The sequence below is a fragment of the Equus asinus genome, chromosome 5 (assembly GCF_041296235.1).
Source record: "Equus asinus isolate D_3611 breed Donkey chromosome 5, EquAss-T2T_v2, whole genome shotgun sequence".
Classification (NCBI taxonomy): Eukaryota; Metazoa; Chordata; class Mammalia; order Perissodactyla; family Equidae; genus Equus; species Equus asinus.
This window is the reverse complement of record NC_091794.1, coordinates 113,410,502-113,434,386: the sequence shown is the minus strand read 5'-3', so window position 1 is coordinate 113,434,386 and position 23,885 is coordinate 113,410,502. Positions and strand designations below refer to the sequence as shown.

General features: G+C 52.8%; 1 protein-coding gene across 1 annotated transcript in view; it reads right to left on the bottom strand.

Annotated features, from left to right (window-relative positions):
- Window positions 1-340: 340 nt before the first annotated feature.
- Window positions 341-23,885, bottom strand: part of SSU72 (SSU72 homolog, RNA polymerase II CTD phosphatase) — a 31,489-nt gene continuing 7,944 nt past the window's right edge. Inside the window, exons 2-5 of the mRNA XM_014863145.3 lie at window positions 19,495-19,638; window positions 3,833-3,972; window positions 2,564-2,682; window positions 341-827 (exon numbers count right to left, since the gene is read on the bottom strand). Of these exons, the coding sequence (XP_014718631.1) occupies window positions 726-827; window positions 2,564-2,682; window positions 3,833-3,972; window positions 19,495-19,638 (505 nt within the window). The 3' untranslated portion in view covers window positions 341-725. The remainder of the gene's footprint in view (window positions 828-2,563; window positions 2,683-3,832; window positions 3,973-19,494; window positions 19,639-23,885) is intronic.

The window sequence follows — 23,885 nt, the reverse complement described above, 5'->3', positions numbered from 1 at the left end:
CCCACGGCTGCAGAAACCAGGAGGGGTCACCAGGAAGTAAGGCCCCTTGGGGGACAGATGACACCAGGGGCAACGGATCCCAGCCCCAGGAGCAGGTGCCACAGGGAGAAGGCCGTTTGAGGACCTCGGGGTTGTGCTTGGCAGCTAGGCTGGACCCATAGCCCTGGACTGTGGTCACCAAGCCCCCCCTTTCCAAAGGGGCTCGGGGCAGGGCCAGGCCCCCTGCTCCTGAGGGAGTGTGTCTGGCACCCACCTCCGCCCCCTCCAGAGGACCTGCACTGGCCGGCAGGGGTGGGCCAGGTGGGGGCTCAGGAGAAAGCAAGGACGTCCAGCAGCAGCATCTATTTATTGGACAATTGCAGGTTCTTTCCTAAGAAAATGCAGCCCGTTGCTTTATTCAGGTATTTGTACATTCCAGCCAGTCAGGCGCGAGGGGAAGGAACGCACAAGGACAGACAGACGTAGCGGGGAAACGCACTGTAAACCGTCTCTTTCTTTTTTGGTTAAAGAAAAAAACTTTATAATCAATATCCCACTCACAAGTACAAGTGGGATAGAAAACTTGATTGTTTTTGATCTGGCATTCACGTGTCTCTTCTCATTTCATATGTACAGTTCATGGGGCACTACCACCGTCCCAGCAGAACAGCTACAAGTAAAAACAATGTGAGGAAGGAACAAGTATTAACAAAAGGAAGGAGGCTCCGAAAGGTGGCTTTGGGAGGTCAGTAGAAGCAGACGGTGTGCAGGAAGGCCCTGCCGCTCTTCTCTTCGAACTCCTGCAGCAGCTCATCGATCTCGTTCTCCATGTCCTCCGTGTGCTGAATCTGGAAAGAACAGAGAGGCTGCCTGAGCGGGAGCAGAGCTGGGCGGGCACACGTGAGCACACAAGCCTCCTGCCCCAGCTGCGTGCCTTCTTACGGACGCCTGGACCACTCGGGGGACCCAGGGGGACCCCAGGCCCCGACCAGCCCCAGTGCCCAGAAGGGAGGGCTGCACACAAGCCGCCTCTGGCCTGTCCCAGTGCTGACCAGTGATGTGGGGACTCATTCCCACCCGCCTAGGGGAGGGAGGGAACCTGAGGACAGGGTTCCCAGGGCGGCGGTGGCCCTCCCCTGGAGGAACCCGACAGGGATGGGGGCTGGGCACAGAGCGGCTGCAGCAGGGCCTGTTCTTGGATGAACCCTCACTGCCCGTCCCGTCCCCACTTTGCAAATGAGCAGCCGGGGCACAGAAGGGATTCACTTGCCCCAAGTCACCTGGTGAAGCCAGCCAGTGCTCTGCGGGGGGCGACCCTGGGCACTGTAGGGTGTTGAGCGGCATCTGTGGCCTCCACCCACCAGCTGCCACTAGTGTCCTTTGCAGGTGTGAGACCCACAAATGTGTGCAGATGTGGCAGATACGCCCTGGTGGAGAACCCCTGCCCTAAAAGGTGGGGCTACAGCCCCGGGTTGGCCCAGGGCTGGCTCCTGAGCACACCTGCCCTGGCATGGGCTACACCACGCCAAGGCTGCTGGCTGCCCCTATCTCGCTCTACAAGCAGTGCCTCTCTGAAGTGGAGAGTGGCCCCTCCATAACTTGGCTCTCATCAATGTGACCCAAGTGGAAGTCACATGTGCAACTTCTAGGGCATGTCTTCCCCTTCAGCCCTTTTTCTTGCATGATGGCTGGATCATGGGCACAATTGGTGGAGCTTCAGCAGCCACAATGGACCATGACTCATGTTGGAAACAAAAGCTGTGCTGGGTGGAGCAACAAGAGAGCAGGGGCCTGGGTCCCTCACACAACAACCAAACCACGTCTGCCTATCTACAGACTTCCTGGTTAAGCCACTTCTTTTCCTCATTTTTCTGTCACTCACAGTCAATTGACCTAAACACAGATCCCATGGGTAGAAAACAGGACAAGGCATGTGGGTTTCCCCTTGGGTAGGTCCTTTTGTCACACCTGAGAGGACATGTTTTGCTCCAAGCACAGCTGCACAGTGGCTGCACGAGCCCATGGGGTTTTCTCACAAGGGAGGATGCCCAGGGCCATGTGGGGAGGGCCAGATATCTGCAACAACCAGTCCTGAGGGTGAAGAGGAGAAGGCAGAGTGCCCACGAGCCCTTTGAATCTGTCTCTGGGGCCCCAGGCTCCGTTAGACATTTCTGGGGTTTTGGCAGGGGCCTGTGTCCTGTAAGCTCTTGGTGGACAGACATGGCCATCTTGATGAAAGCCAGATGTTGAACAGATTCCTGCACCCCTTCCATCAACTTAACAAAAAGCACAAGGTGCTTTAGTCGGTTCTCAGACTTGTGGACACCTCTGCATTTACTTGAGTTTTAACATTTGAAAATGAACTGAACGAGAATCAAATTGTGTGACAGTCACTTTCATGGTGAAACCCTTGTGTGGAGGGGATGGTCATAGTCATCTCCCTCTGGCAGGGACTGCTGCTTGGGGCCCCAGGCCAGGCAGACCTGGACTCTTGACCCAGAGCACATAAAGGCTCCCAGAGTTTCTCACGCACCCCTGGCCCAGCCCAGAGCAGGGGACAGGAGCAGGAGCACTGGCTACTCACACACTGGCAGAGCTCACAGATGAGGAACGCCCCCAGGGTGGCCTCTTCATGGTTGTCCTGGATGTCCACGTTGATCACGTGCACCGGCTGGCAGGTCTCCTGCTCTCTGGAATTCAGATCTAACCAGGACAAAAGGACACGGGGGCCAGAGGCCTCAGAGCCAGGGCACAGGAGGGTGAGTGCCTCACCCGCTCTTCTTGCCCCTGGCCTTTGGGGAATTCAATTGAGGAGGAAGCATCAGACCGGTCCCGAGTACCCGCCCCGCTGGAGGAGCCTCGCCCCCACTATATCTGTGACTCGAGGAAATGTGATCACCAACCTCAACACCAGGCTGCCTGCCTCACCCTCAAACATCCAGCCCGTCCTGCGGTAAAGCATCCCACAGCACTTTCACACCTGAAAGGCAGGGCCCAGCTCCTCCATGAAACCTGTAGGGTGCTGTTGGCCAGCACACAAGTGGCTTTGCTCTGATGAACATGATCAGCCAGAAGGCCACAATCTCCACAGCTGGGCCGCAGCCTAGGGGCCAGGCCCTCCGTCCACCTCGCTACAGCCCTGCCCACTTTCCCCTGCCCAGAGGAGCCCACAGATGCTTCAAAAATCTTTTGCTAGGGGCCACCCTGTGGCCGAGTGGTTAAGTTTGTGCACCCAGCTTTGGAGGCCCAGGGTTTTGCTGGTTCGGACCCTGGGTGTCGACATGGCACCACTCATCAGGCCATGCTGAGGCAGTGTCCCACACAGCACAAGCACAGGCACTCACAACTAGAATATACAACTAGGTACTCGGGGGCTTGGGGAGAAGAATAAAAAAAAAAAAGAAGATTGGCAACAGATGTTAGCTCAGGTGCCAATCTTTAAAAAAATCTGGGGCCGGCCGGTGGTGCAGCGGTTAAGTTTGCACATTCTGCTTCGGCGACCCAGAGTTCGCAGGTTTGGATCCTGGGTGCATACACGGCACTGCTTGTCAGGCCATGCTGTGGTAGGCATCCTACATGTAAAGCAGAGGAAGATGGGTATGGAAGTTAGCTCAGGGCCAGTCTTCCTCAGCAAAAAGAGGATTGGCGGCAGATGTTAGCTCAGGGCTAACCGTCCTCAAAAAAAAAAAAAAAAATCCTTTGCTAGCTGTGGGCTGGGCAATACAAAGGGAGAACCGAGGACAGCGGCTGTGTGTCCAGCTGAGATGAGAGAGGCCGCAAGGCCATGGCGACCAGAGGGCCCCGCATCTCGCCCAGCACAGGTGTGCGGCAGATCCCACATCTGCGCTCTTACCTTCCACCACCTGGTCATACACCCTCTCTTCACAGGTGAGGATAAGATCAAACAGATCTCTGCAGTTCTGGAACCTTTCTGGCCGGGGCTTGATTCTCTTATTTCTGTCCAACATGTGCAAAATGCCATTCTGCGTGTAGCTAAGCACCAGAGTTAAGGAACTTCAGACAGCCGTTGGTTATTAAACCCAGAAGTGCCTGCACCTCAGCCAGCTCAGTGCCAGCCGGGTGCCTGCACAGGCAGAGCCACCCTGCCCCCTCCCCGGCAGGAGCACCCTGGCAAGAAGGGGCAGTTCTGGGGGGCAGGCTGTGCTACAGTCCCGGGTCCCACAGAAGACACATCAGGTGCGGGGGACTTGCCCCAAGCCCAGCATCTGGACGTGCCCACCTCGGCCTGCAGCCCTCAGATCCAACCCTTTCCGGAAGGCAGAGACCTAGTGTCTGCCACCCCCTCACGTTCTGTTTCTTCAACCCCCTGCCTGCCCTTTTCATTCGTCCTGCAGCATCTTTGCAACTACTCATGCTGAGCTGAGCCCTTCAGCAAAGACAAGGCTCACCTGGAAACCCAATCCGAAGTCCAGCTCACTCACAGCAGGAGGAAAACCCAGAAACCCACCAAAGGAAGGGAACTCCAGCAGCAAGAAGGGGGTCCAGGAAGAAGAAGCCGGGTTAGCTGAAAAGGGACGGGGAAGGGGGCCCAGGCCCGGAGCCTGAAAGGGTTCAGTGTCCCTCAGAGCTCAGGGGACTCACCGGCCCCTCAGTCAAGGTCTGTGCAGAGTAGGTGACCCCTCCAGGCTGGAAGCGCCTGCTCTGGGACCCTCCAGATAGGGCCACACCTCCACCTAGCCCAATGGGGCCCCAAGGGAGAGAGTTCACCGCCCCCCCACCCCGCAAGAGACAGAGACAGAGGTGCTGGAGACAAGGCCCATGGTCTCTGAAGGTCATTCTGGACAGCTGGGGCCAAGAATCTTGTTAATTCTACTTTAGAGACATAGATTAGCTGATTTAGGAATTTAATGTCTTTCCTAGACTTTGAGTTATGACAATTTATTTAAATAAGCTTGTATTACTCAAAACACATTTCCTACCTCCCTGGATGGTGGAAACGGCTTTCAGAATATATATTTAAGTTGTCCACCTAAGAATTTTAACCTAAGAAGACACCTGAGGGGCCGGCCCAGTGGCATAGCAGTTAGGTTTATTTGACCCGGGGTTCGCAGGTTTGGATCCCAGGCACGGACCTACACATTGCCCATCAAGCCATGCATGCTGTAGCAGCGACCCATGTACAAAATAAAGGAAGGCTGGCAACAGATGTTAGCTCAGGGACAATCTTCCTCACCAAAGGAAAAAAAAGACACCTGAGTGTTAGCTGTGGGGTGTTTTTAGCTAAGTGTGGTGAAAACTACCTCCATCCACCGTCCACATTCTGGGTGGGCCTGTCGCCCTCTGCTGCCTCGCAAGCTGCTTGGTACATCTAGGTCTGTCCTTCTAGAATTTGGTCCTTCAAATGCTCAAGATCAAAGTCCAGTGGAAAGAAATGAGGCTCAAGCGCTCAGGGGCAGCCTGTGGTCTGGTCCCCACAGTCCATGGGCAGAACAGAGATGACAGAGGCTGCGGCGTCCTCTGTGACCTGCCACCCTGACGAGTTCAGCTTCGGGTGAAGCTGTGGCTCAAGGAGAGATGGGCACCAGGTGCTCAGGGCATACTTCAGATCAGGGTCTGCAACAGTCCTGCCCAGTCCTCATAAAGCCCCTTCCTCCTACTCACCCCTCAATTATTTATGTAGATGAGGTAAGAAATGAAACTAAGATTATGTAATTTAAAGAGAAAAGCCTAGTCTAGAGATCAAACCCAAATCCTCACATGTAGCAGGGAGGTAGTTCAGTGGTCTTTCTGGACTATCTTCTGGCAAATACTAGAGACACAAGGTGCAGGCTGTGCCAGGCAGGATCACGTACAGGAGGTTTGTGTGCCAGGAGCTCTTGACAGGGAAACCACAAACCCACCAGCCAATTCAATTCACAAGGACCCAAAGTTCCCCCTGAATCCCTTCTCAAACCACACAGGGACAGGAAAGTGGGCATCAGGATGTGAAGGATCAGAATAAGGCTTGAGATGCGAAGAGTTGTCTGCCACCAAGACAAATCTTTATTAGATTCAAAGCTGGGCCAAAGGGAGGGCATCACTTCCTTTGTGGAGGAGCCACACACAAGGTGAGGGCCGGCTTCTGAAGGAAGACCCAGAAGACCCAGGAGCATGGGAGGGAAGGAGTCAGGGAAGGAGAAAGCAGTGTTAGCAGCTGCAGAGCTCAGAAGCATTCTGTCAGAAGAGAATGAAGTATTTCACGATGTTTCCTGGCTGAGTATGGCTCTTAATGACGCCCTCCGGTGCCGAAGGCACTCAGCTCTGGACCCATGCACGGCAAAACAGCAAAGACAGAGCCTGGTGGACCAGCAGGTGCCTGCGAGGCCACAGCTGCACAGGGAGCTGGCTGCGGACAAGGGCCCTCCCAGGGGGCCCCTGGCAGGAGAGAAGGACTTGTTACATTTCTAGAACCAACTGCCCCCACGACACACAGGTGCTCTTGTGGCTGATGGCAACCACAGGCCTGGATGCAGCAACTGGCCTGGTTAACCATGTTCAGTAAAGGGCCAGCTGACAGACAAAGGCAGGAAGCCACCCCAAAGGTCAGGAGAGCAGGCTAGAGCCTCACCTGCTGTTCACACACTTGCAAGAAACGAACTCCCTCAACCAGGCTGGGAAAAGTGGTACAGGAGCCCAAGTGGGACAGAGGCCCCGAGGCCGGCGGGTATAGGTGGACGGTGCAGCATGAGGGCTCCCAGCCTGGCTTCCACGTCACCTGGCTCCCTGCTCAGCAGCTGGGTGACCAGAAGGGCCCTGCCCTCGGTGAGGGGAGACTCCCAAGGAAGCTTTGCCACCCAGCGAACCCGATGCTTCCGGAAAGCCAAGACAGGGATGCTGTTTGGTTCTAGTGGCTGGATCCAGATCCCAAGTGAGATTCCTACCCGCTGAGAGCGACAGGGGGAGGGGTGTCTGATGCCGAGTGCCGCCAGCCCCCATTAGTTTGCATAGCAAATGTGGCCCTGACCTGGGTGGCAGCCATGCACGGCCCAGCTCGAACCTGGTGTGACGGCCCTCCTGGCCCCTCCCTTCGGTCTTCAGAGAGGGCGCATCTCCACTGCTCTCACCTGGAACAGGCGAGTGACAGTGTGGACCCTCCCCCCAGCTGCGAGGCCAGTGCAGACTGGAGGGCACCTTGAGGGTAGGAGGGTCTGGGAAAGACCAGGATGTTGTGTCATGCCACAGGAGGGACAGAGGATTATCTTGAAACGCTCAGGGTCTTAACTTTCAAACAATTGAGACCCTGTCAGTGAAGAGCACATGCTCTTTAAAAACTGCTACATAAACACCAGTGAGACAGCGAAATGGAAACCCAAGGGGAAGTGCTCAGATTCAGGATAGGATTCTTCAGGGACTGTCCTTAAAGAAAAGAGAAAGAAAAGAAACAGAGCAGTCACAGACTTGTCTTCAAGTTGAAAAACAAAGGCAAATATTGAGAGTTCATAAGTCCATGTGCCCCAAGGCCTGCCATGAGCCCGGAGACCTGGGAGCAGCCCCATCCACAGGCCACTGTGTCTACGCCCACGCCCAGGCTGCAGGACAGCGGCACCGAGGGCCCACATACTCTGCAGCATCTGTCACTCTGAATATCTGCCCTTTCCCTGAGAGTTGAGGCACTAGTTCTAATTCAAGGTAGCAGTTCGGACATCAGGTTTGACCTCAACCACAACTTCGTCCTCTGCGTGTATCCTCAGCGCATGAAACAAAGGTTTAGCTGACGTTCTTTCATCTCTAAAGTGACTTCCCAGAGAGAACCTGAACGTCAACAGTCCACCTCATGAACATCTACTTCCAGATCCACTGAAGGGCCCTCAGAGTCCTCGGTACCATGTGGCACCCCGTTCCCATCGACTGGGTGCACAACTTGCCATCCCATGGCCACCCACGCAGGGTGTCCTTCCTGCCCCTCCATGGGACAGGCAAATCGGGGCCAGCTGTGTGGAGGGAATCGCTCTGGCAGATGGACCCTGAGCTGGCAAGGTGACAAACGCCGCTCTGGTTCCTGTGGACGAGGAGGGCCAGGGAAGGTGGGCAGGGGGTTGGGGACTGGCACAAAGCAAGGCCCGTGCTCACGGAGCCCACCTGTGGGAGCCTCGGCTCAAGGCAGAGATGTTTCCGTGAAAGAGATGGAGGGAACACAGAGGTTTAAGCCAAAGGCAAGCACACAAGCGAGGAGATGGATGAGCTGTTTCCAGAGCAGGGGGAATGTGGTGGCAGAGATCTGAAAAAGGGCTCAGATGCTCCCTCGCAAAGGCCCTGGATTTAACAGTGGGGCCCCCACACCCCATATCCTCACTGAGCCACCATGAGGCTCTGCACCCGGCCAGCAGTCTTCCATCTGCCTCTTTAACCAGGGCCTCCTCTAGGCCCCTGCTGTGGACACCCTGCCCCAGCCCCTCACCCCTCTTCAATCCTGGCTGGACAGGAGAGCTTCCCAAGGGTTGGAGGTAAGCATAGCTCAAGCCTTGTTTCCCTGCAAACGTCACAAACTCAAGGAAAGACAAACCAGGTAAGAAAAGACAGACACGGAGCACTAAGAACAGAAGCAGGGTCTCCCGGGGGAGACAGAACTCCTGAGGGCGAGGGTCAAGGAGGCCAGGGGTGGTGCCAGCTCCCGGCCCTGGTCAGGTGGCACCTGGTCAAAAAGGGGCTTCAGGGCCGGCGGCCTCACAGCACCAGTGGGTGGGGGCAGGAGAGCAGCCCCACCACCTGGGGGCCCTGTGTTCTCTCCTAGCAACCACAGGAGGTCAGAACCTTCACTGTCACGGGGACACTGCCGACCCTCATGTGACCCAAGGACCAGTGGGTCTGCCCAGCTGAGGGCTCTAGGGGTGCAGCTCAGCTCCAAGGTGGACACCCAGAGGCTGGGGGACACAGGGCCCCCTCACACCCACCATGGGGGTCAGGGCTCCAGGCAGCTCGCTCAGGCCCTGCTCTGACCAGATGCCGCTCACGCTTCACTAACAGGACGCCTGTGCCCGAGCTGCTTCTGCCGCTGCCTGAACGGACCCAAGGTCGTCATGGTCGGTATCAGCATCTCCTCTGTCCTCAAACGTGGCCACACCTAAGCCAGGTTTCCCACTTTCTGGCTTAGCCTCAGACGTGAACTCCAGTCCTGCGCTGTCCAGGCTCCCCAAGGGTGGGCCTCGCCGCAGGGAACCTGAGCTCTTTGAATCCTGTAATCTGATTTTACTTCCAAACTGAAACGTAAGACACAAAGTAAGACTGCTTCAGTGGGGACCCAAGTCCCTCTGGGGGGGAAGATTCTCAAAGGCATCCAGGCTCAGAAATGTCCAAGCATCCTCCCCCCACGCACTCCAGAGATGCGCCCGCCCAGGTGCTAGGGCCACCTCAGGTCAGGGCAGGTCCAGTCGCAGCTGTGTGGGGTGATACTGAGGAACAGGCCCTCAGCCCATGGTGCTCAGGCACGCGCTCCCCTGGATGGGCACAGCTGGCCACCACAGCCGTCCACACCATCCACATCCCAGGCAAGGAATGGGGCTTCTCCAAGTCCCCTGGCTCTCATTCCGAGGGCAGAGCAAAGCGTCAAGGTTAGCAGGGCCACGTGCCCTGGGCAGCCTCTCGATCCCAGATCCATACAGGACAGCCCTGCCCAGGAGGTCAGAGCCGTGGTCAGCAGCCCTCCTCTCTTCTCTGCTGGCTTCAAGAATCCACTCAGACCCTTGCCCGCCCTGGGGTTCCCTCAGCTATGTGCATCTTTCGAGAAGCAGGGGAGGTGTCAAGGAAGTTCCCCCCTGTGCAGCTGGAGCCTCTTGGGCACCTGCTCCCCCAAACTGCACCCCGTGGATGGGTGGCTCCTCAACATAGGAACAGGCCTCCCCACCGCATCTCGGGGACAATTCAAGTTTTTAGTTCAAACTTTAGGATTATCACATAGTGGCAATGTTTCTACCTTCACTTCAGATCCCCAACCAAGGCTTGTGGCCTGGCAAGGTCTGGGATTCAAGGAGCATGTAAGTTGCTGCCACCCAACACCCAGACCACACAGGGCGGCCATGACGTCCACTCTTCACCCACTGTGAGGTGGTACACGGCTTCCTCGTGTCATCGATAATCTGTTGTAACAAAACCTCCAGCGTTTAGTGTCAATGCCATCAGCCTTATAAGGCCTCATTAAAAACACAAACCCAAGAACCACATGTACCAGCCACCAGAGGAGGCAGGATGGGCTCACTCCTGCCTCCATGCGGACCCTTCACAGCAGTTTCATGTTAGTTAAATGGCTATGTCCCCAAACAGAACTTAAGAACACGCTGGATCCTGCAGAGACACACACGACAAAAGGGAAGCAGTGTTGCACACACATCACTTGCTAGAGAACACAGAACCTGTGAGCCTGCCCGGAAGTGTGAACAGCACTGTTTTTAGGGACAAGTGTTACTTCTGTATAAAAGGAATGAAAATCAGAAAAACAAACCTCTCAGGTAGCACATTCACGGGGTGTTCCAAACAGCCTGGAAGCATGTGGGGACCAGAGGCCTCCCAAGAGGACGGACCTGCGACTCCTGGTCACATAGCTCAGCCCCACAGTGGAGCAGGGACAGCCTGGGAGTGGGAGAGGCAGGCACAGAGGTGCCAAGAACTCCTCAAACCGCGAGGTAGCAGCAAAGCTGCTTTTGTTGGGCTAAAATTAGCAAAAACTATATTGGGAAGTAGAAAACAAATCCCGTTTGGCATCACATTCTGTGTGTACCGGCTGCACTGACCCTTCTCCTACACTTGGTCTGCCAGAGCACACCCAAGTCAGGAGCAGATCCCCCCAGGTGGGGAGGCAGCTCTGCACCAGCACCTGCCCAAGAACTGCAGCTGGGCAGCTGTCCTAATTCCGCCTGCTGCCCCCACTTCCCAGGAACAAGACACATGCCATCCTGTGGCTACCACCCGCCAGCTGTGCTTGTCCAGCACACGTGGGCCACCAGAAGCAGGAACAGTTATCTGTGATGGACACCGATGGCCTTTCCTGAACAACTGTCAGATGTGGGCAGGCAGATGACACAGAATTCCCACAAAACCACAGGAGAGGGCTCCTGTCAGTCCCTAAACTCACTGAGGAAGCTCCCAGTCCAAAGGACCCCGGGCAAAGGGCTGCCACACCTCGGTCTGATTGATTAGCACCTCCCCTTTATAACTCAGGGCACAGAAAGACGATGCCCAATCCACGTAACCTAGCACTTTGCAAGTTGTGTTCCTAACAGATGCTTCTGGAAAGCTGTCCATTGTATACAGGCCACCCTGCACCCAGGCCACAGTGGACGTGGCACAGCAGTGTCTGAAAGGGCCTCTGCTCACCTCAAACTGATTTGCACAAAAGGATCTGTGGAGACCAGTGAGTGAGAATTATTTTATCTCCTTTCTTCAAAGGAAAACACTCCCTCAAACTGGTGTTTAAAAAAACAACATGGGGCCATCCTGGTGGCGTAGCGGTTAAGCTTGCACACTCCACTTCGGCATCCCAGGGTTTGCTGGTTTGGACCCTGGGCACAGGCTAGGCATCCTTCATCAAGCTGTGCTGTGGCAGCATCCCACATACAAAACAAAGGAAGATGGGCACGGATGTTAGCTCAGGGCCAACCTTCCTCAGCAAAAAGAGGATTGGCAGTGTATGTTAGCTCAGGGCTAATATTCCTCAAAAAAAACCCAAAGAGAACTGGGCCCGGTCCCATGGCTGAATGGTTACAGTTTCACGCACTCTTTGCTTCAGTGGCCTGGGTTCGCAGGTTTGGATCCCAGGCACAGACCTATTCCACTCACCAGCCAGGCTGTGGAGGTGTCCTACATACAAAAAGAAAGAGAATGAGTGACACAGATGTTAGCTCAGCGCTAATCTTTCTCAAGGAAAAAAGGAGGATTGGCAGTGGATATTAGCTCAGGGTGAATCTTCCTCAGTGAAGGAGAAAAAAACAAAACCCAGGACTGGCAAACAACCCCCTCCCTCACTGAAATTCCACTTATTTAGAGACTTAAAGAAAAATACAAATTGTTTTACCACAAAATTTAAGACTATCTGACAAAAGAAAAGGTAAGCCAAAAGCAGCAACAAGACAAAGTGACTGGACCAAACCCAGGGCGGTCACTGAACTGGACCTGTCCCTGGCTGACCCCACCCATGCCCACCTCGAGTCATCACCAATGGGGAGTTCTGACATTCTCGTGACAATACAGTTTGTACAAGAAGCCAAACTGTCTGCCTAAGAAGAGGAAGGATGAGGAGCTCATCCAAGAGGCCAGTGGTCACTACAAAGCAACCCAGCTGCCCTGCAGGGCTCCTTGTGGGGACCAGTGTGAGCTGCCAAGGGCCCGAGGCTGTGATGGAGAAGCCCGGCCAAGGCAGAGAAGCAAAGCTGATCATGAGGCTCGACGGCCAAGCTCAGGAGAGGCAACCAGAGGAAGGGGAAAAGCATCCCTGAAAACCCGCAACCAACTGCCGAACGTCCCCAGGGACGGCCAAAAACACGGCTTGGCGGAGCTTTTCCTGGTAAAGGCCTTTGGTCTTTATTCTGGGGGGTATGGTGACAGTAACACCAGCGTGTCCTGCGTGGGGCTGGGACAGGGGACGGTTGCATTCCTGCACACGCATGAGGGGAAGGCCGCCAGCAGAATTCAAAAGCTCACAGAAGACGCCAACGACCCAGGGAGACTCTCTCCTTAAGTGTCTGCAGAGCCAGCGTTTCAGGACCCCGAGTCCTTGTCACTGTGGAGGGAGAGGCCCTTCCTCCACCACAGCAGAGACAGGCGGGAACTGGGTGTCCCTGAAGAAGGCATGGACTACGGTGCTGTTCTAGCTTTCAGGATGTATCCTCCAAGATGCCATGGTGAAGTCCCTCGTTTTAGAGGACAGGTCTCGAAGATTTTAGAGGTCATGAACCCACCGGGAGCCCCTTGTGGACGGCAAGCCCAGGGCGTCTGCTGACGACACAGCTCAGGCAGGAGGAAGCCCCGATGTGGCATGAGGCCCGTGGTGTCCCAGGCCTGGAGTGTGGACTCACTTCTACAGCCCACACTTGCACGAAGAGCAGTCAGTGCCACGGTGAACGCAGCTGGACCAGTGTCCCTGCTCCGGGCTCCCTCAGGGGCACTCTGCCTCCCCCGAGGCCAGTGGAAAAGCCATGTCTGTCGTGTCCAGAGGCTACTAGGACCCCAGATCCACAGCATCGCTCAGCCCGGTGTCACTCTTGAGTCCTCCCTCTCTCAGCCCCAGGGTCCACCCCACTTCCTCCTTGTCAAGGCCAGAGAGGCTTCCCCTGCCCTGACAGGGCTGCATCCCCAAAGGCCCACCCAGCTCCAGCCCCATCAGCTCACCTGGGTCTCCACCATCCAGCCTCCAACACTGGTCACAGCCATCTTGGAGTTTAGATTCAGAGGGAACAGGCCACAGGGAACCACATGTGTGCGTCGTCATAAAGCACTCAAGTGCTACTCAGGTGAGGACCCCGAAGCCGTCCACCTGCCCTGACCACGAGGGAAGGCCCGGCGTCCTCTTCCTCACCAGATTCTCCCAAGACTGAGTGAACGAGGAACAGGAACCCTGACAATCCCTCACCCGTTACAGATATAGGAGACAGCACCCCGCCCCCCCGCCACCCCCATCCCTACCGGGGTGCCCGGCCCAGCCTATTTTCACGGCAAAGCACTGAAGCAGCACACACACAAGATGTTCCTACAACTGCTTCTGCAGTCGGCAGGGGAGGACGCCAGTGAGCTCTAAGGCTGGGGTGGCACCTAGGAGCCTCACTACAGCCCCCACCAGTCTGTCTCTGGAGGCCTCTCAGTGACTCCTGGGTCCGGCCGCTCTACCCCTTCCTTCCTCGTCCTGAGAGGAAGAACCAATAGCCGGGCAAGGCAAGGCCAGTGCTGCAGGCAGCAGGCAAGCGGTTTGGGAGGGCCGTCCTAGAGCTGTCATCACCACGAGAACACAAACACAGACCACCAGCCCTAAGAGGGACAACTGGCCCAGGCAGGTGGGAGCCTCTGGACAAGCCCCTGGCACAGTGGGAATGACAAAGGCAAAGAGGCAACAGCTTTAAGCTTGGGGTCCTCTGGAAGGGCTGGGCAGGCAGCTGGGATCCTCGGGCCACACCAAGAGCCACTAAGCCAAAAGCTTTCGAGCTAGAACTTCAGATTCAGAAAAAAGTTCATTTTGGCAATCAAAGCAGTACTTTTTGCAAAGCACGTAGGCTGCACAAACAAGAACTCGGGAACCCCTGAAGGAATATCAAGTCGGCTCTAAGAGCCACTGGGCAGCCAACCTAACTATCGCCCCAACACAAGGCTCAGTGGCCAAGAGCTCTGGCCAGGTCTACGATGGTCTCACACCACCTTTGTCTTCAAGCAAAGTGAAAACAGCAGCACGATTCACCTTATGTGATCCACTTTCAACATGACTGTCGCGTGTTGGGAACAGCCTGGGGAACCAGGCTGTCTCTCGGCCCGGGACAATGACTGCAAGCCGTGGGGGTGGTCAGTACGGTTCTATTATGTCCAAACCCAAGTGAGTCCTAGGAGCCCTACCACACCCAATAGGCTCTGTTGAACTTGTGGCACCTGATCAGATGAGATGAGCAGGTAAACGCCTCTCAGACAAGAGAGCTACTATTCTGGCCTTACCTGAAACATCTTAAGGCCATAATTTATATTTTAAGCATGAGAGCTTTCTAATACCAGAAAGCTTAAATATAAGCAAAATTAGATCAGAGTTTCTCCCAGAATCAGTGTCTGTCTCAGGAACACATTCATTTGTTAAACACCATTTTCAAAAACTATTTAAAAACATAGCTGCTGAGCAGGGTGAAATGAGACTAGATCACACACAGCAGGGGCGAGCGAGAGCCCCTGAGTACCTTGGGTGCAGTGTGCCAGGCAGACATGGGCCAGGGACCGTAAGTGAGGCAGGCATGCAGGACACACCTAACAGCAGAACACCCTTAAAGATGCAGACCCAGGCCCGATGGACTTAGAATGGAAAAAGGGCTGGACTTGACTGCAGGAAGCATTCCCAGGACAGGACCAAGAGACCCCACCGAGCAAAGCATGAGAAAGTGAGCTGGGCTTGAAACAAGGGTATGATGAGACCAAAGTACAAGCTTCCAGAAAAGCCCAGTGGCTCTCATTAGGAAATCAGTGAAGATTTGGGGGCCTCAGACCATATCTCTCCATCAGTCTCGATGGATGGAGGTCATGAGGGTGGGGATTTACAATCTTAGAAATCAGTTTTCTTTTTACCTTTTAACCCAAGATAAGAAAAAGTACACAGTGAGGTGGGTGTACATATAAAGCAATGCAAGACAAGACTGAGGACAGAATGAATCAATGAACAGGTAAAAAATAATCTAAACCCCAAAGATAATTACAAAAGATCCACAAGAGAAATCAGAGAAGTGTGCTGGATACAGGCTCCCATGCTCAGCCTCCAATTACGCAAACGAAGCCAAGACCCAGGAGAGTGTTGTATTTGCATTTCCAATCAATCAACTGGCCGCATGCATTAAAAAATCACATGAACTATATTTAGAGCTCCACGTTTACTTGCCTTTTAAGACAAGTGGTTGTGTAACTCACAAAGCAATTACGTACGGACAGGTCCCAAGTGGACATCTACCTTCACCTATAAGGACAACTCCACTAGAGGCCCGTGAGGACACTGCCACCCCGTCGTCTCACGTGGCCCCTCCCTCCTCCGTGACTCCTCCACAGGGTCCAGGGATACGCTTCATTAGGTCACAGACTGCAATTCTTATATTTAGAAGAAAATAACTTATCTTTTCACCAAAGGTACTCCAGGGAAGCTGAGGGTTCAGCCGCGGATTCCGCTCAGTCGAAGGTGGAAAGCCCTGGAAAGAAGCTTAATGGCACAAACCAGCTCTGGAGGAAAATGGGAAAAATCCGGAAGCCTCCACCACTTGACCCAGGGAGCTACCTAGAGCCACGCATAAAACACCAAGATCAAAGCTGCTCTGTGTTCAAGACTCCAAAGCAAAGAAAAAAGTTAAGGCAAAGGGAAAAAAATTTACACTTAAAGACGGGCAGCTCAGCACACACTACAACACGGATGCCCCTGGAAAACACGCTGGGGAGAAGCAGCCAGTTACAGAAGACCGTATGTTGAACAACTCCATTTACACGAAATGTGCAGAAGAGGCAAATCCACAGAAACACAAAGTGGACCAGTGGCTGCCGGGGAGGGGGGAGGGGGCGGGACAGGGGCAGTTGGGTTGTTGAAGGGCAGTCACTGCTACCAGGTTTTTATGGGGTGATGAAGATGTTCTAAAACCTACTGTGGTGATGGATGCACGACCCTGAGAAATACACTAAAGCCACGGAACCGTACACTTTAAATGATGAACCATATGCTGTGTGGGTTCCATCACAATGAAACTACTCTTGATAAAATGGACAGTTTCCCTTACTAAGAGAAACCTGAAGAAAAGATATTTCTTCTTTGTCTGTAGAAGGTCATGTGAACTTGAGACCTCCTGTACTATTAGGAGAGACATTCCCAGAAGAGAAATGGCAACATCCACTGTCAACCAAGCCAGTCTAGCTTCACTAACTAAAACAACTAGTTTAGTTTTAGATTAACAAGGCTTCTGTCCTGCCAAGGTTTTGTATCCCCAGCCCCAACATCCTCTAGAATTCCCAGGGGCAGGTTCTTTGGGGACCGAAGGCCAGTGTTCTGCAGCCATACAAATGTCACCATGAGCCCAAGGGAAGTGTCTCTCAGTCCCTCAAGGCCTGCTTCAGCTCGAGGACAGAAAACTGAAACCACCTATTTGTAGACAAATATTTAATCAAGTGCTTCCATACTAACAGGACTACTGGCCAGAACTTACTGAGGGCTTAATCATCACGGGGTCCCAGTCAGCATCTCGCACGTTTGACTCAGCTCTCAGGATTACTGTGAGGTGTGGACACACAGCAAGCAGATGGCAGAGCTGGTCTGAGCCCTGTCCCCACCGGGCCACTCGGCCACTGGCCAATCCAGCAGCGCATTCCTACCCTCATGTCATTCTCTCCCTTGAAAATCCAAACATTCACTGAGTGTTTTATCCTTGGGTTACATCTTAAAATATTTTTTAGCTTTCACTGCAGGTTCTAATAACTGTCACTTCCGCAAAAGGCCAAGGAATTCCATGTTACAGACCTGGGCTTCTGCCCATTAGTAATCAAGTGTCCCCTCCCATGGCAGCAGGGCACCTCCTAAGCTGGGGACCCAGCCCCCACTGGCCTCCCTCACTGCTGTACCCTTCACATGCACAAGACCTGAGCCCCCACCCCACAGCATACTGCCAGTGTCCGCAGTGACCTCTGGAGCACGTGTCCTTCCCAATGGCCAAGGGCTGTACTTGGGTAGCTTGAAGCCAGGCACCAAGCACAAGGCTGTCTTGCCCCCTTCCTACCCCCACCTAGAAGACAGAAATCCTACCCAAGTCATGTCAATAAAGGGACAAAGATGCCCCTCCCAGAGCCTCCTGAGGGGCAATCAAAAGGGGAGGTGACTTTGCCAGGGTCCCCAGCAGGCAACTACTGTCAGTGACAGTTGAGTATAACCATCTGCCCCCTCTTCCGCATGAGGCAGCAAGGGCACACGCATGCACAGGCAGACAGAGCTGTCTTCTGTACTGATGCTTCCTGGGGAGACCATGGACTTGCACAAAGTCAGCACATGAAGAGATTCTCAATTCTGAGAAGTTGGTCTCTGCTCCTTCGTTGACAACTACCAAGGAGATGCACATCATCCCTCCTACTCCAAGGCCCCAGGATTTGGTCTGTTTAAAATGTGGTAAGCGCCACCCATCCCGAGCAAAGGAAGATCATAGTCGGCTCCAGTGTGAAATGGCCTAATTTATCACAATTAAGGGAGTACGAACAAGTGCATTATCATCTGTGTTCCTTCCTCTCATTGAGCACAAGAGTTTAAAAAAAGGATGGTGGTAACTGAAGAATAATTTTGAAAAATAGATGGGGTCTCAAGATAAGCTTAATAGCATATGGATAGTTTATAATGCAAATAACAAAAACCTGAGTTAAGATCAGTTTTTTCCAGGGGAAAGGCTCTCATGGCTCGCGCTTCTCTGAAAGGTTAAGGGCGACTCTCACCAGAGGACAATTTCAGAGAGGAGCGCTTCTGAGATGCCTGCAGAGATCAGCCTGCCTTCTTGGCCCAAGGATGTGAGCAGAGCATGTCACTGCAACATGGACACCAGGACACAGCTGACGGCTCACCGGAAATACTCAGGGAGTTCTTCCCAATGCAGGTTCTAGGGCTTCTGAGAAAGGGGAAGCACGCAGAACATGCACTTCAAGGTCTCTGAGCGGCTTCCATGCACCCAGGGAAAGCCTCGGGTCCGCTGCCTGGAGGGATGACTCTGGCGCGCCCCCAGTCCTGGACTCCCAGGATCACTGGATCACAGATGCCCCACCATCCACAGCAACCCACACACACTCCCACACGCCCGCCTAACAGGAAATACCCGTGTTTCTGCACCATGCCCCGACTAGCAACTTTTTAATTGTAGCTGGGGGAGAGGAGAGCACAGAGGGCAGAGGTAGTAACCGCCAGGGTTGTTCTACATTTTGCTAGAATGACCTGCGGGGCCACTCCCAGCTAACTAATTAATCTGAAGATGTAGAGAAAACATTGTAGTTTATTAAAAATTTCAAGTGTGCCAACGTGAAGACAAAGTTTTCCATTTGGTGTTTATAATCCTTTTACTTGGAGTACATTTGAGCTCCATCTTAAGAACTACCACTCACTCACTGGGACAAGAGAGGCCAGCAGTTTTAAAGTAGCAGGGGAGATCATGAAGTACCCCAGTCAAGAATCACCCAGCCGTATACAGCTTGGCATCACACTCACAAAAACCCGTGGAAAAAACACCTTTTCTTTCACTCGAGTCTCAGTAGCAGATCCAGTTAGTTCTGTCTCTTCCTGAAATGAAGTAAAGTTCTCCCAAATTATCTGCTGCCAACATGCTTCCTTTGGTAGTAAATGTGGCCCTCACTGGCCTGACCCCCTGGAAACATCACCAGCGGTGTGTGAAGCAGCCCACCGACACGTTATCAGTGCACACCCGCACACACACACACACACCTACCTGCAGAGGAAAGCAGTGGCAGCCCTGCAGGGTGGAAAGCCACGGAACCTGTGGTTTCCGCTTTCCTCATCTAAGCTGCTCTGATTAGTATCATGTCAGAACCTTTTCCTTGACTCTGTCAGTGTGGACGTCACGTTTACGTCTGCATGCCCTACACGTCCACTGCCCCGAACGGCTCCAACCCTTCGACTGTCCACTGAGCACCAGGAGCAGAAACCTGGTCTCTTAAATAAAAGGAGGGCATGTTTTGCATCGCGTGCAGTGACTCAGCACACTGTGCAGAGGCAGCACTATCCGCCTGACTCGCACAGCCACCCTGAAGTGGAGGTCAGAATGATGCCTGCGTCACAACACCTGCCAGAGACAACCACGCTGAGGTTTTTAAAAGGGCAGCCCACTGGGATACAGTTCTTTGTCTTTCCTAAGGAGATCATTGTACATCTGATCATATGTGGTTTTGAAATCATAAACATTTGGCTTGTCGGGTGCTGGTCCTGGAAGCTTCACATGAGTTCCTGTTCCAAAGGACCGGACACTGAATCCTCGTTTGCTGAAAGACACAAAGGAGAGAGAGAGAGAATCACAGTTGGATAAGTAAGACACAAAATTCTAAAAATAAGGGATATGAAATGGGAAGTGGACAAAGTGAGCAACTTTGTTGATACTGGAGAACATGTTTCTAAATCGCTAACTTTGAATATTTTATTCACAAATTTTAAAAAACTTTTGTAGTATGTTTCATAAAAGCTAGATGAAACCAATCACAACAGAAGACAAAGGATCCTATAACCTGTGGGTACACAGCTAAGTGTGAACCTTGCGGTGTTTAAAGCAGTACTCTGAAATTTCTGAGAACTTCAAAGGACTGACTGACATGTAGAATTAGGGAAGATTTCATCTAGAACATTTTTGTCATCTGACCATTATCCTGGCCTCTGTGCAGGATTCAGATTCACAGGACCCCTTATTTTCTGATTCCTAAGAAACTTCTCAAGATTTGACTGCAGGCTCCATCACAGGAAACTCTGTTGGTCCAGTTTCCTAATGCCCTACAATGTGGGCTCCCCAGGAAACCAGAATGGAGCACCAAGAGCGGCTGGCACATGGGGGCACCTCTGTAGCCTGCTGTATTACCATGTTGGCTTTAAGGGCCAAGAACAAACAGACCCACAGCTGTAGATACTCTCTTGTAAGCTAAAAAGTCAAAGATAAGGAAAGCGACAAAATGTGCTTCCTGGCACTGGCCTCATAGCCAAGTGGTTAAAGTTCCACATGCTCTGCTTCGGCAGCCCAGGGTTCACGGGTTTGGATCCCGGGTGTGCACCTACTCCACTCATCAGCCATGCTGTGGAGGCATCCCACAAACAAATTAGAGGAAGACTGATACGGATGTCAGCTCAGAGCCAATGCCCACACACAAAAAAAGTCCTTCCTAATAAATTGGGAATTTGTGTGAAATGCAGTCCCCCTGTGGGAAACAATTTACACCTTAAGAAAGAAATGTCATCTCAAAAAAACAATAAAGTGATGAGATCCCAAGACGTGTCTGTCGTCACTGATAACCATACTGTTGGGTCTGCTGTGAAGGTTATGTGCAAAAGTTAGTCTGGTACAGAACTTATGTTCTTTCAAACTTACAGTCAATAAAAGTAAAAATCTGAAGTGTTAAAAAGTGTCTAAATAGAACAGACTTCTCATTTTAGCTTTCTGTTTATAAACCACACAATTTCTGCCTCTGAAGGAACCTCCGTGACCGTAGGACTCAGGAAGAACATGTTTCCATCAGCATCTACACTCTTCTTACAGGCCCAAATGGCTCTGAAATTGCTGATGAATTGTCTCAAGTTTTTCCATATTTTTTTTATTGCAACTCAGGGGATATTTGGCCATGTCTCGTGACATTTTTAGTTTTCACAACTGGGAGGTATGGCATTTAGAGGCTAGGGAGGCTGCCAAACATCCTTCATGGCACAGGACAGTCCCCAACACAGAATCATCCAACCCAAAATGTCAGCAGTGCCTGACATACAGAAGAGCTCCTACAAAATTAAATGAATAAACCCCACAGAATAAGGGACAAAGACGTGAACACAAAAGTTACAGGGAAGGAAATGGCTGAATCTCACTCGTGGTATGACAAACGCATCATAGGAAGAAGGCTCTAAACATCTGGGTATGGGTGAGCTCTCTCCCACAGCAATGTCAGCACCACATGGAAGGACGGGGTCCCTTTTGTTCACTGCTGTGTCCCCGGTACCTAGAGCAGCGCAGGGCACACAGCAAGCACATAATAAACACGTGTCGACTGGTGAATAAGTTTTCCGATGAGAGAGAAAACCCGCACTCAGACAGCGCTGCTGGAAGGGACAGGGAAGGTTCTGCAGGAGAACGCACCGAAACTGCGCCAATGACCCAGACACTTCCAGAAGCCTATCCGACAGGGTGCACACCTGCATCTGCAGGACATTCCCTACAGCCTTGACCGTAACCACAAAAGAGAAGAAAGAACCCCATGTCCAACCACACTCTCTGCTACTGCAAAAAGGGTGAGGGAGCACTATACACACTGAAATCCCCTACAATTGTTCAGTGAGAAAAGCAAAGTGGACACGCCCAAACCATGGCAGTGCAGGGGCCTGGGATGGGAGGTGCTGTCTCCACGGAGCAGCAGGGATACCACACCTGGCACCTACACAAAGTATCAAGTGCGCACAAATTAAAAAACAATTTTGAGGCCGGCTCCATGGCCAAGTGCTTGAGTTTGCGTGCTTGGCTTCAGCGGCCCAGGGTTTCGCTGGTTTGGATGCTGGGCGGGGACATGGCACTGCTCGTCAGGCCATGCTGAGGCGGAATCCCACATGCCACAAGTACAAGGACCCACAACGAAAATACACAACTATGTACTGGGGGGATTTGGGGAGGAAAAGCAAAAAAAGAAAAAAGATTGGCAACAGTTGTTAGCTCAGGCTGCCAATCTTAAAAAAGAAAAAGAAAAAATAATTTTAAAAAGTGGTTCTCATCTAGTTTGGGTTAAACACCTTACTTTACTTGAGTCCTGTGAGGTCGGTAAAAGCCTGGTTATGTCCCTTCATCCCTAGAAATCCCAAGCCATGCAGCCAGACCCCAGGCTATTATTCCCTGTGACTGTGAACAGCGCAGTAACAGCAGAGACTAATGATCTACACACCAAGGCCCACATACACCTGAGCTTTAAAAACAGACCTAGAGACAACCAACATTCCTGATGTTTAATCGCAACTACAGATGCCAACAAAAGGGAGGCGAGGAAGCAAGGCCGTCCACTGCGCTGTGACCAGAGGCCAACACGGGCCAAGCCACTGTGCACGGCCAGCCGCACACCTCAACTCACCTGCCTTCCTGAGAAGCTGCATGCAGACCATTTTCACCCCAAATCTGAACCTGTTTCCTCACCAATTCACATAACATACATATCTGAATATAAATAAATAAAAAAACTACTTTCTGCCAAAGCACCAACAAGCCTTGCTGACAGTCACCTCGACAACAGCTGAAGGAGATGAGTTCTTGTCCAGGCACCCACTCCCTGCCCAACTTGACGCAGGTGGTCATGCAAGGGAGGGTGGCCGGGGCACCTGCTTCCATAGAGGCCACATCCTCCTATGACAGTAACAGGTGAACAGGTCACGGCCACGAGAGCCAGCGGAACACACAGTCGTGGGCCACGCTTGTCTCGAGGGCTTCACAACTTGTCACTGCTCCGAAATAAGAAGCTTATCTTTTCGGTTCCAAGCCAAGCCACTTCCCCCTGAAAATGCCCTAAAGGCTCTCTCCCACTGGCTGGGGCCACTACTCCAGCAGCTTTTAAAGGCTGTTAAAATATACATCATTGAGGGGAAAAAAGGAATTATTCCTGACACCAACCCTGGCTCTGCAGGCGCATCCTCCTAGTCAGAGTAAAGACCCATCAACCTTCCAGTCTGCTCTGTGACTCACGGAAAAGTGAGGCACCCAGAAGCGCCACACCAAGAATCCCTAACACTGGTAACTGGGTTCCAGTGACCACTTCACCTGTGTCCAGGGGTGGGCTGACCCCAAGGGCACTGGGACCATTCACACGTCCAAACCATGACCACCTAGCTACCTGCATGGCCAGGCACCATGCTGGGTGCCAGGGTCAGGGCCAAAAAGACCAGGAGCTTCTCTCTGTCCAATTGGCAGGGGATGACAATAAAAGAGAACAAGTCCTTCAGGGAGGGAGGTGTGCTATAAGAAAACATGAACCCATAGAAACAAGATCCTCCAAGGACAGGACGTGGAGCTGAGGCCGGCAATGCCCAAGCAGAAGAGAAGGAGGTCCCTGCAGAGGGAGCAGCCAGACCCAGGTGTGGGGACACTGCCAGAGGACAGAATGAGGCAGCCGTGGCGAGAACTGAGAAGCACGTGGGCCCAGAGTAAGCTGAAGGCGTGAATTAACCAGGAGGTAAGACTTCTGGGAAGGTAACATGGTGGCCAGCAGTGACACCTGAAGAGTACATGCAGTGCTCAACATGCACCTGGAACCACTCTATGGGTCTGGCTCCAAAGCCTGCTATTTTCATGGGCTCTGCAGTGAAAGATGTGTCTTTTGGTGGTGGCTCTGATGCTTCAGAACAAGGCACTCAAAACCAAATAATGAGTAAACTGGATGTGCAAGAGAGACAGTACCTTTTGGGGTCAGAGTAAGAAACAATGGTGGAGAGCATTTTTCTTATGTGACCCATCAGCCACCTAAGAAGCCTATTCCAAGAGGGGTCCCAAACATCGTTTTGGGCAAGA